The following is a 12,851-nucleotide window of genomic DNA, read 5'->3' as shown; positions in this document are numbered from 1 at the left end:
CAATCTTCCGGGTCTTCTGGTATTAAGCCAATGCATATATCTATTTTTATGGCAAGTACTACACTGGTTCATACTCCCCAGTCATGCAATTGTGGCATTATTGTTGATTTTTTATTTTTAATGACACAATATTGTTGCTGAATATTTTGATAATGATTGCATCTGCAATATGTCAACATTTTCCTGACTTCAATCTGTCTAACTTGTCACAATGATAATTTGAACACTCTGTTTAACCTTTTAACATTTCTGTGAGTGATTTCAGTTGGAATGCATTAATAGCATGGAAACTAGGACTTATTGTGATTTTTAAAAAAAGCATTTTAAACAGCAAAACTAACAACGTTTTGCTATTGCATATATGTATGGAAAGCAAGCAAACATGCGTGATGCATTTCAGTTGTGCACACGCGATGTGATATTTCTAATTTTGGAACAGTGTCAACAAATGTGTGCTGCAGGCTAAATGAATAAACAGTGTAGGCATCAAGGACATTAAAAGACCATCAAACAACCTAAATATATTATTAACATGCAAAGTTTGCATGCATGAGCCTTGAAACATTATGTCTTCCCAAATGGTGCATCGAAGAAGGGATTTTTATGAAATTACATTGAAACAATGATTTAAAAGTAATAGGAACAACTGTTCGTATTCATATTTTCCATTGCCTATTTATATTTTTTAACAGGCAGAGGAATTAGTTTTTACAATAGCAGCCTTCTGGAAAAGGAGAGCTCACCTCTCATTACCTGGCTCTCATCTATTTGCATTGCTATGACCCCAAATGATTTTCATATTCAGTATAATCATGCTGACCAGCAAGAGATACTCCACACACAGACACAAGCATAGAAAGGTCAAGGATATAAGAGCACAGAAATCCACTATTTGTTGATTGCACATTGTTACAACTGCAGAATTACTCAAATAATCAGATTGTCCTTGAAACTCTGTAAAACTTCTTACACTAATGGGATATGATCTAGTAAGATCTACTTTAGTAGCTTTTTAGAAAAAAAAAAAAAAAAACTTTTACTGGAGTAAACCTTATAAAGAAATATTACTAATCTTACCTCTACCAACTGTGAGTAATTCCACTAAATAAAGAATAAACTTGGTTCACCCAACATACCAGCAAAAATATAAACTCATATTTTAAGTTTTAGTGAGACTTCTTTGAACACAAACTTTGATATTTTAATGTCATTTTTCTTCTGCTGTGCAACAAAGTGGCAAAGTGAACAATAGATATTGTTTTTGCAAGTATTATCATATCATAACATATATATATGCATTACCTACTGTAAGTATTGATTTTATATGTCATATGTAACAAAAAAAATGATTTGGAAAAGTGCTTTATCTGCTTGAAGTTGTTCTTTTGTGATTTCAGAGGAACTGGAGACAGTTGTGTAATAAAACAATGACTAAAATTAATATTCAATATAGCTTAAATGTAGTTCAAAAGCCATTAATTAAAAGTCCAGATGTAAAGATGAGAAGAATATTTAATCAGCAATGTCACAAGCAGTTCTTGTGGTTACATAGAAGTATTTTCTATGTACTTGTTTACTAACACACCAATGCTCTCAGTAGTGAAAGCCATCTGTCATCGATCAGGAGCAACTACAGCTTTATTATCTTCCCCAAGGAATTTTAGCATATATAGACACAAAAACGTAATGGGACAGTTTGCTCCAACAGCAGTGCAAAGGATGATATACACTAGCAACCACAGAACTGAGTCAAACTGATGAATACCACCCAAAGCAAATCAGGTTACAGCTCTAAGTGTTTGCAGTGTTCAGCAAATCCTTGGACCAGCATGTTCAAAAGCGTTTAGTCACTTACTGTCATGGTGCATTTGTAAAACAAAGCATAATGGAAATACTTTCTTTCAGGGTCACACTTCTGCCAAAAAACGCTACTGAAGATTTTTCATTCTACGTTGGCACCTAAAAGACCAGAAAGAAACTATTTTTTGTGACTTTTTGAGTAACAGATTGCCATATTCAATAAATTTAAGTATGGGTTCCAATGAGGCTACGTTACCACATTGAAAGTACCTTTTGAATATAACAACCTTTTAGTAGGTATCAAACATAGTTTTCATTAAGCTCACACTTCTAGTTTAGAAGTTTTTTTTCTTAGTATATTAAAAGCATAACTAACAAAATTAAAGGTTTTAAAACATCAACCTCTGTGTGAATATTCTCTATTATGAGTTTCACTTAGTAAAGAGAGACCTAATTAAATGAACCATAAAAATATTCCAGTTTATTAAATATCACTCTGTCTTTAAATGTTTTCCTTTCTAGGACAGTAAATCCTAAAATGCTAATTTTAACATTGTGATGTGACGTAAGAGTTAACATGACAAAGCAAAAAAAAAAAAAAAAAAAAAAAAGTTTTTATATTTCATTTTTTTAACCTTTAATAAGTAAACTGATTGAAAACAAATTCTCATTTACAACAACCTGTTATGTCATGATGCCCCTCCAGAAGACCCACACTATGGTAACATATTGTGGAGATACCAGCACTTTGCATTATCTACTGATTTGATTTGACTTTTGATGTGTAAAACTGTAAGACACAAACCACAGAGGTATGTTTACATATTTTATATATAATGTTGGTTTATCTCATAAAAATACCAACAAAATATACAGTATAGCAAAAATTATATGTTGCCATACAAGTTTATCTGTTTAATTAAATAGCCTGAAAAGAAAACACAAAAAAGAGGGTGTAATATTAGGAAAGTATGACCTGGTCAGTTTTGATTAGGACTTGTTTTCCCTATGATTTGACCAAGATGGCAAAACTAATAAATAATCAACAAATCAGATTAAAATAATTGCAACATATTTTCTAGTGAGTGCAAACCAGTTGTAAGAAACAATTATTGAAACTTACACAAACTGCACAATAATATCAATGGAACAAACAAAAATGTAAAACTATTTTTCTGACTTTGGTCTCACACCAATCAACCTAACTACGTAAATCCAGTCACATGAATCTGAATAAACAACAAAACCCAACGGAGCTCTGCATCCCAACATTATGTCTTTAACCATGTAACTTTCATCAAAATATGTGTACACCCGCTTAGCCGTCAGAGGTGATTTGTATTGTTTCATTTTTCCAACACAGCTGGCTGAAGCAATATCTTGCTGATATTGGTGAAACCGGCAGCATATTTCCCTTGAGTGTTCAAATGCAATTTTGCAAGCTGGATATGGCGAGGCTGTAAAAAAAAAAAAAAAAAAAAAAAAACCCTCACATTCCTTCACGACATAGGTGTGTAAACCTTTTGTAACTACAAAAAAATCAAAAACCCACAAAACAAAAATAAACGCACATTTAGTGCACATTTTCTCTAAAGCTCCATAACGTGTTAAATGATGTTGTTTTGCTTTGGTTTAAAACTGATGGAGCTCTAAGTGATGGATCTTAAATTAGATGATGTAAAATGGTTTAAGGTGATACATCAGAAAAAAACTAAAAACAACAAGCCAGAAGCAAATCTAATAAAACCTGACAAGGTTGTAACCTGACAGTATTAGCCTGTTTGCATGTCCCACATCACTCCACAAAGGCACAACACTGACTGTTTAGCCTAATGTCAGAGCATTTTCATGCCTGTAAACCTCTGCACTCACGTCTCAATTACACACGCCTTCCACAGAAACACAAAATGTCCGTACCGTTGTGTTTTATATGTGGTGTTATTAGAGTCAATGTTTTGTACTCCTTTCTTCTCACCTTTTTACAGTGTCGGATTCCTGTTTTTTATTTTGCATGTTGATTTTTATTTTATTTTCCTAATTTTCTGTTGCTTCATGTAGCTTACCTTTCCCCGCCATTATGCTGTATTGTGTCGCTTTCCTAGCATTCTTCTCCTTCTTTTACTGTTCACTGTCTATCACGTATTTGAAGAACAGTGTTTTTCTGATTCAAAGCTTTCTTTAATGGCAAGTTATTCAAGACTTTTTCAACCTAGCTAAAACATACAAACAAATTCAAACGGGGACTCAAAAATAAAATTCAAGTGTTTTCAGGTTTTATTCTCCTGTATGGAGGACTGACCTGTCTGTGGGCTGAAAATGGGGGTGATTCAAATCTAAGGAGAGCATTCTGGACACCTTGATGTTCTGGTAAATTTCTCATGAATATTAGGTAATAAAACATAACACAATAATTAATTTCTTATTGGAAAAAAAATGTTATTCTTTAATGCATTGGTTTTGATCTTGAAATTATGGTGAAAATGTTTATATTGTTTCAAGAAAGCTTTATGTTTTTCTTATTTTCTGTGTTAATATGGAAGTTTGTTGACTGCTTACTGTGTCTGTTTTGATTTGCTTTCCTGCTGTCTGCTCAATATTAACTGTTGCCACCACTTTGTTTGTACAGCTTAGTCTCTCTCCCTTTTTGTTGCTCTGTCATATCTACCTGGGCAGAACATTGAGTGCTCCCCTGTTTAAGACTCTTCAACTTTAATTGTTTATGATGAATATTTCATTGAATTTTGGTCATGGGATTGTAACCAGATCTTGTGGTGGCTGAATGAAATTATAAAATTTGGATTAGTATCATACTCAAACTTCTGTTTTGTTTTTTGGCATGATCAGACTTGCTTATGGTAATATCTGTATGTGCATTCCCACTCAGACATTTTGCACTGTACATTGTTTTGGTCATACTTCCTTAGCTTTGCTTTATTGTTAGAACTATGCTTTCATAAAATAAAACAAGATGCACAATTCTTTAAAATAGGAATTTTATTTGATTGATTTAAAGAACTTTGCTTCTTGTTTTGTGATGAGGATAAACCCTAAATTTGTTTTTCAAGCACAAATCACTTAGGATAACGCTGGTTAATCTGTCACTTTGGTGATGCTGTCAGAAACTCCTGAGTCTGGAGAATTGTGCAGCTGCTGTCACAGTTAATTTATGAGTTCATGACTGTGACTGTATGAAGATGGAGATCACAACTCTGAAAAATGATTGGCAAATATTCTTCGCTTTTAAAATTGTGAGCTGTGTCATAGTAAGTTAGTGATTTTTCACTGATTGTCCATTTCATGCTTTTGAAATCGAAAGATTAACATCAGTGATATTTGCTTCAAAAGTTGTTTTTCTTCAGTTGTTTTTTTTACCTTTTGTCAAGTGCAGAATGTACCTGTGATGCAATGGCTTTTTAGACATGCTGAGATTTTCAAACCATTTTTTCAAAGACCTATTTTCTGTACTGAGAAAACAAGATGGAAAAACTGTCTGAACAATAGAGACATAAAGGTGTGAGAGTTTTCTAAATTATCTGTTACTTTGGTAAAATATATACTTTTGCCTCAAAGAATAAATCCAGCTTGCAATATGAAATACTACATTATTTGGGGATTACAACATACATGATACTTAGAAATGGTTTTGAGAAAACTAAGAATCCCCATTTTTTGATTTACACAGACTAAATAAAGGCTTCACAAACCAAAAAAGTTCTGTATTGATGACTCTCAAGTTAATGTTCAAAAATTGAGTCTCTCGCAAAAAGAAAAAGAAAAAAATGACTATGCACTGTTTATGAAGTCATAGAGGTCTCATCGATTTCTCTTAAACCATTGTCTCATACAGTGAACACAAACTATCTGAGGGTTGGATTTGGAAAAGGGCACAAACAAGGGTGGCTATTTGCAACTCCTATTGATCTTTTTTGTGCTTTGAAAATAAGCACTGCCTAATAGCAGCAAGAATGTTAACTTCAACAAAGGCAGAGAAAAAGAAGAATTTTAAACACCAGCGCTTGTTTTGCAATAAATATGGATATCTTTTCCCATTTGTATGCTTGTTGTAGATGAAAGCCCTGTAGGAGGTTACTGAAACACTGTGGTAAAAGAAGTTGTGATTTTAACATGAATATTACACTGTTAGAACTTGGATCAAACATCAAATGTATCACAAATTGTCCACTAATTTACAGAGCAAACTTCACACATTTAAAAAAAAGAACTCATCATTTCAGTGTAATCAATTATTTCTATTTTGAGCGTCTTAAGTTTTAACCTTAAATCTCTAATTATTATCCAGAATATCAAGTTATTGAGGTATAAATTATAAGTTAGATTTATGAAATGTCACATTTAGGTAAGCTGTATAGGAGTGGGGCCCACCTCACAAGAGAAGATACCACGTGATTTCCGGGTTACAACATAAAGGATACTGCAAAAAGATTTTATAATTTTCTACAATAAGACAATATTTAACCTTAGTTCAAGAAAAACTTTTTTTTTGGTCAATACAAACTGGCTAAAGGTTTCATAATTGAAAATGTACTAAATTGAAGACTGACATTAAGATGCAAGACCTGACTACATATGACAATATATATATATATATATATTTATATATATGTATATATATATATATATATATATATATATATATATATATATATATATATATATATATATATATATATATATATATATATATATATATATATTTTTTTTTTCACAAATCTTTTGCAGTTCAGACATCAGACAGTTACCGTGGTTGGGTACTCTCGATGAGTTACAGTATGTACTTCAGATAATAACTGCAGAGAGCCACGGCCTTCAGTGTTAAAACTAAACTGTTTAAAAAAACATAAGAGACTTTGCTTATATTGCAATAGCTTTTTTGAGATTGGAGTCAAGAATTAATTCAGATTGAACTTAATTTCTAATTAAAATGACTTGAACACGTCAAATGTTTGAACAAGTCAATCACTTTCATAACTGACTTCTGCATCTGTTCTGCACTCTATGAAGCCCTTTTAATGGATCTTTCTAAGTGTGGAATCAACTTTCAAATACAAGTAAAACTTTACTATTTAAAGACACAACCAACTAGGGGCCTGTATTTAATTAAGACTGCACCTGCTCTAATTTAGTTTTCTCAAGCCCTGAGCTGGCTTTGCGTGTTGGCCATCCTGTCACTGTGCTTTACCTGGATCCATGGCCATCTGTCATTCTCGGCAGCCGTCCAGGCGTTGACCAGGCCCTTCTTGTTGAGGCGTGCAAAGTATGGGTACCACTTCTGCAAGCCAAAGAGAGCACGGTGGGTGGAGGAGGCTGTTATCTGTTGGTTGGAGATTATACCGCCCTCCATGCCCAGTGGTCCAGAACATTCTGGGAAAAGAAAGGAGGAAAGACAGATGAAGCTTTCAAATCTTGCAAATAGTGCAAGCAAACTACATTTGATTTTCCAAATACACCACAAGAGTGCAGCTGTAAAATTACTGAGTTTCTCTGCCATATGATGTTTTATTCCACTCTTTTATTCCCAAGAAAAACTGCAAACTGCTATTTTTCTGCTATTTTCTGTGCAACCCACAATTAAAAACTCGTTTCTCTAATCTTTGTCCCTATGTCTCAATAACTTGGATAATCGTGAAAAAGGTCATTTCTTTCAGCATCTCACTTCGAAAATTGATGCTCAAGTATGAAATAGAATCATTACATTCAGAGGGATACATTTCTAGTGTTTATTATGGCTATTTAATTAATATGGCTTACAGCTAAGGAAAACTCCCATTTTCTTTTTCAGAAAATTTGAATTAATGGTGGAAAAAAAATCACATCATAATTTTCTGCAGTAAAGTCACAATCACAATTTTATCAAGGTTTTCCTACATAAAATCATAGCTCTTAAGGACAAAAAGAAACACCATCTCTCAGTGCAAGGAGAATTTATAATCATATTCCTTTCTGCTACATATGTCAAGCAGAACATTAAAAAAATGTCGCTTTCAAAACAAATAGTAGCTGCAAAACAGAGTTAGCATCTATATGACGGGTTTTTGCCTTTGACATTCACAAGGCAAGCTTTGTTTATCTGTGACAATAAATGTAGGTTTACCTCAAAACAAGAAACTTCCCAATGTTTTAAATACAGCAAAGTCCTGAAAAGCTCAAACTGGAAACAATGAAAGTTGTACGTTCACATTTTACAAAACTATTTGAAAGATTTTTCATATTGTTTTTCTATCGAGAACAAAGTCCTTATTATTTTTCTCCACATAAAATGTGGCTAAGGCTGCCCAACTCTTTTCTTTTTATTTGTACAATGTTAAGCTTCTTACCATTCACAGCAATCAAGTGAGAAAGAAAAGAGACACGAATCTTTAAGTAAGAGAACATCCGGTTGTGTTTTCAGCCTAAATCCTGGCTGTCCGAGCATGCTATGTATTTCATTAAATATGCCTGCAGTAAAATAAAAAAGGCAACTTGGTAATTTCAAGACACTTAGGTATGAGACAGAGTCAGGGAGGCACATCTTTTACACAATTAATAAGAAGATTTAACAAATTATTCACTTGGAAAACAGGTTTTCTTTGCTTTTGCTTCCTTCATGAACATAGAAGATTTTCTAAATTTATACAAGCTAAACCGTTTTTTTTCCTCCAAAATGAACCATTTTCAATCCATACAGTTTAATCTTGAAAGTTACAAAATAACTTTAAAGACACCAATAAGACATCATCCTAAAAGAGCTCTTAACATTGAAACACTTCAGCTTTGGCATGAGTGTTGGTTCAATTTGGCTCATTGGCTTAAAAGTATAAGGCGTCACTATAGTTAAGAATCTGCCAACCTGAAATAACAGCTCTAATAAAATTGTTCCCTTCAGTGCCTCATCATAAAAAGCTTTATTTAAGATATTTTACTTTTTCACCCATAATTGGTAATAAACTGCATTCACATTCAACACATTTTAATTCAGTCTTTAAGCTAAGGAAAAGCCTGGTATCTTTTTGCTTCCTCAAGCTGACAAAATAGCTCCCGCCATAAACAGCATCCCAGCTTTACTGCGGGCTTAGGCATATTATTTGTGACAGATGCTTAAGTTTTAATTAGACCATAAGTCATGTAAATAGTTGCCTTAAGTGCAAAGGATTATAGCTCGGAATAGATTTTTTGTTTAGAAGTAAAATCATTATATGCTGTATTCTTAGCAATAATGTCAGTTCTCTCCTGAAATGTTTAAGGTAAATCAAGTGTGAAAGACATCACAACAAATAAATGCTACTGGTGCTTTCCATTAGCTCATATACTTTGACTATCGTTGGTGGAATAATTCAGTTCATTCAGTCTGAAGAAGGATACAGGTAGTTATTGTTTTTTTCCTAGATCTTGTTCAGTGGCAATACTCACTGTTTCAGTATATGCAACATTTAGTTCTCACTGACCGCTACAAGTCATGGAAAGGAAACTGAAAATAAACCTAAAAAACAAATTTAATTCAGTTCAATTCATACAGCTGAACTTTGTTCAAGAATGAATGCCTGCATATCAATACATTGCAATATAAATTAATAATTTATATTTCAATATTGGAAGACTTGTGATTGAGTTACAGCTGATGAAAACCCAAAGTTCACTAATAACAGTCTTCCTAGAAAATTGATTATATCTTCAAGAAGGCTGAGGAAGCGTTGGGGGCTAAATGGGATTTCTAGATGACTGTTCTGACTTGGGACTTAAGTAAACAGGCTGGGCCATGAGATGGCATGGCTCCCCAAACCATTGCTGACTTTGGAAATCTGAATAATGGGCCTCAAGCAATCATTAATAAGTCATAAGAACATCGATTTTTGGTGATAGATGTTTTTGTGAAGTGTGCTGTCTCTAAATATAGCATATTTAACTTATTTGACTACTGTCTGCTAGTGTATTTCTGGCTACCAATACTTAAACAAATCTGCTCTAAGCTACAAAAGAAGGAGAAGACGTAATTAACTTCAACGTTTCCCAAAAGAATGTAGGTATGTCATAGTCAGACTTTAGTCAGAGCCCAGGTGGAATAAACAGACTGAAGTGAAAACTGCAAATGAACTGTGTCCATGCAAAGCAGCCTTAAGGGGATGCCTGAAGCGATGGCCACTGGAAAGCTATGATGGACCCTTCACTATTAAAACAAAACTCCTACGGAATTTCAAACTCTGTGCTCACACACAGAGGGAACAAACTCACACCAGCAGACAATGAAACTGGCAGCACAGAGAGCTGTAAGGCAGCTTTAACCATGCAGGAAAGTCAAGAGTGAGGGAAGAATGGAACAATGAAAACAACTTATCCAGCTGCTAAAACTGTAGGGTCTTAGTCAACAGGAAGTCTTGGGAGACACTGAGTAATGTCTGAAGAGAGTCAAGGGACTATTCACTATAGACTGTAGGAGAGGTAAGAGAATATCCAATTGTATATAGTGTGTGGCCCTGTATTTGATACTCTGTAAGACCATTTTTTCCCCAACAAATACTGCTGCTTCTGGGGCCCAAAGCTAAGGCCCCAAAAGAAGTACTGTGTTTGGGTTATGTGTGAGGTTCATGACTAAAGTATGAACTGAGTTTACGTTAGGTTTAGAGATTTATATGTACTGATAATGGTTTGGTTTAGGGTAACAGCCAGGGTTAGACTGTAAAAATAAACGAAAGTCAATGAAAAGTCCCTGCAAAGATAGGGAAACATAAAAAGAGTATGCATGTGTATGCGTGTGTGTGTGTGTGTGTGTACACTGAGTTGAGAGATGTGTTCATGCATTCCAGCATGGCAAATCAATCTTGCTTCAGTGGTTCATTCTATGTGACTCACTGCTTCCAGACTGGTGTAGGTGGATACACAGGCTTCCTGCTGGAGCTCTGAGATCCAGCTGATTTTTCAATATCAGATAGATCAACTTAATTTGAACCTCTTCAAAAGTCTGAATATAGGCAGCTTTTATTTTTGTACGTGCTATCTCTATTGCAATTAAAGGCTTGAAAATATGAATATCTTTGTAGGATGTTTCGAAGCTCTTTTGTCATAAATAAGCCTGCACATACTAATGATATGTTAGTGTGAATTCCCACAAATTCTGACTCATGATTCATTACATTTCCTCAATTAACTGTCTTTATGCTAAAGAGCTAAAATAAAGCACAAATTAGTTTACATTTATTTTTTCCCCCAATAAATATATATCTACCATTTTTCAACTGTAATGAGCAAGCTGGCTGTCACTTAGGAAGCCTAATGGTGTGTTTGAAGACTGAAGTATTAATTCAAGCAGTGCATATATTTATTTGAGCATGAAATTATTTCACAGAAAATTGCATTTGTAAAAACAATATATATCAACACGTTTCCAGAGCTACATAAGTGGCTTTGAACTGCAAGTCCACAAAGGTTCAAGACTGCTAGTAATTAGGAAAAGTGTACTGGAAAACTGAGAAACATAATTCTCTCCCATGACAATAAGAATGCATTATTTAAATACCTTATGCATAACTTTGGAGCATGAGAAACACATCCTAATGTCACAATCTCAAATGTGAATGTTTACTCTATCAAAAGGGCCAATAACAAATAGTAGAGGACTTCAATTGTGCCACCACTTGTAAGTAATTTGGATGTTTATCTAGCGGTGCTCTGTGCCACAAAGAGGACTGGATTTACAAGCATCCTTTGGCCAACATTTTTAAATCAGGGAACCTGTCTTGCATTCAAATGATCTTCAAATTTGCAAGATTCTGGATTTCCTGATCTGGCAATCCCTTGCTTCAGTGGGAGAAAGCCACACCAGCCACAGCAGTGGTTCAGCTGCACCAGACCACAGTCCAACTCAGGAATGATACTCGCATAAGAATTTTATTATTATTATTATTATTATTATTATTATTATTGATTTAGTCAAAGGGTAATGCTGAGATAATATTTGCTTCATATTCACATGCTGATGGTGGCAAGCTCCTGGATTGCAGCCACAGCTAACCTGGGGCGGTCTGAAAGAAGCAAGGTTGCCATGAACTGGCATGTCTGACCACCACCAGCAGGCAACACTGGTGAAGTGTCTTGGTCAAGGACACAACAACTAAGATATATGAAGCAGGGAACCCACCAATTATAGGATGAAGTGCTACCATCATTGCACATTTTTGAAAATATGATGATCTCTGCTCGTTTTTCTCAATACAAATACAAACAGAACCGATGTAAAATAGAGATGGGGCGACCGCAACCACGCCCTGTAGGGCAAAAAGGCCTTTAGTGAGCTGCCTAACAAATTTTTCTTCCAATTTAATATCCTTGAAACCGTTCAAATTTTTCCACAGTTACCAATTCAATAGAAAGATAACCCAGAATTATTTGAACTAGTTATAATTTATCTTTCAAAAAGTGCCTGAAAATTATTTGCAAGCAAATTATAACGGACGATTCTCAAACATATTTTTATGAAAGTTAAGTTAGTCCAAGTTGCAAAACTGAAAAAAAAACTCCTTCATGTTTCAATACACTTTTTAAGCATTACACGGTCCATTAGAGTTTTGTGATTGAGTTCTAACTCATACACCATGATGACATTCAGGATGCTTTTATTTATTTAATTTTCTAGCAGTGATTTGATAGATTCGATTTGGAGGAATCATATTACATATGTGATACACATGTTACTTGATCCTTTCATACATGTAGTGCTATTTTATTTTGGTCCATCACAAAAAATTCTAAACAAATATGTTTGTGGCCCTATGTGATAAAATGTGAAGAATAGTTTAGAGACATGAAGGCTTTTTAACTGTAATGCATAGTGAAACAAGTCGAAGTAGGTATTCCCCATTTGATTGGTTTTAAGTGTGTGCCTCCAATAGGCTTGCTCCCATTGGCTGTGGTAGTTCTTAATGTGCTAACTCTGAAATTCTGCAAGTGAAAAACAAGGGTCTTTTTTTTTTCTGCACAGGCTGACATATTGGACTTATGTTATGCTGTGTCACCATAATATAATATTTGCCTAGATACTTTACCTCTTTGGTAGCACTCTC

General features: G+C 34.2%; 1 protein-coding gene across 3 annotated transcripts in view; it reads right to left on the bottom strand.

Moving 5' to 3' along the window:
* The window catches only part of LOC129371910 (EGF-like repeat and discoidin I-like domain-containing protein 3), a 124,168-nt gene that overhangs the window by 40,787 nt on the left and 70,530 nt on the right, over positions 1–12,851 (bottom strand). For all 3 annotated transcript variants that reach the window (XM_055048769.1, XM_055048767.1, XM_055048768.1), the window contains one exon: positions 7,001–7,182. In XM_055048769.1, coding sequence (XP_054904744.1) covers positions 7,001–7,182 — 182 coding nt within the window. The remainder of the gene's footprint in view (positions 1–7,000; positions 7,183–12,851) is intronic.

This window comes from Poeciliopsis prolifica, unplaced genomic scaffold (assembly GCF_027474105.1).
Source record: "Poeciliopsis prolifica strain line A6 unplaced genomic scaffold, Auburn_PproV2 SCAFFOLD028, whole genome shotgun sequence".
In the NCBI taxonomy this organism is placed as follows: Eukaryota; Metazoa; Chordata; class Actinopteri; order Cyprinodontiformes; family Poeciliidae; genus Poeciliopsis; species Poeciliopsis prolifica.
Note: the sequence above shows the minus strand (reverse complement) of the source record. Positions and strands in the feature narration are given on the sequence as shown.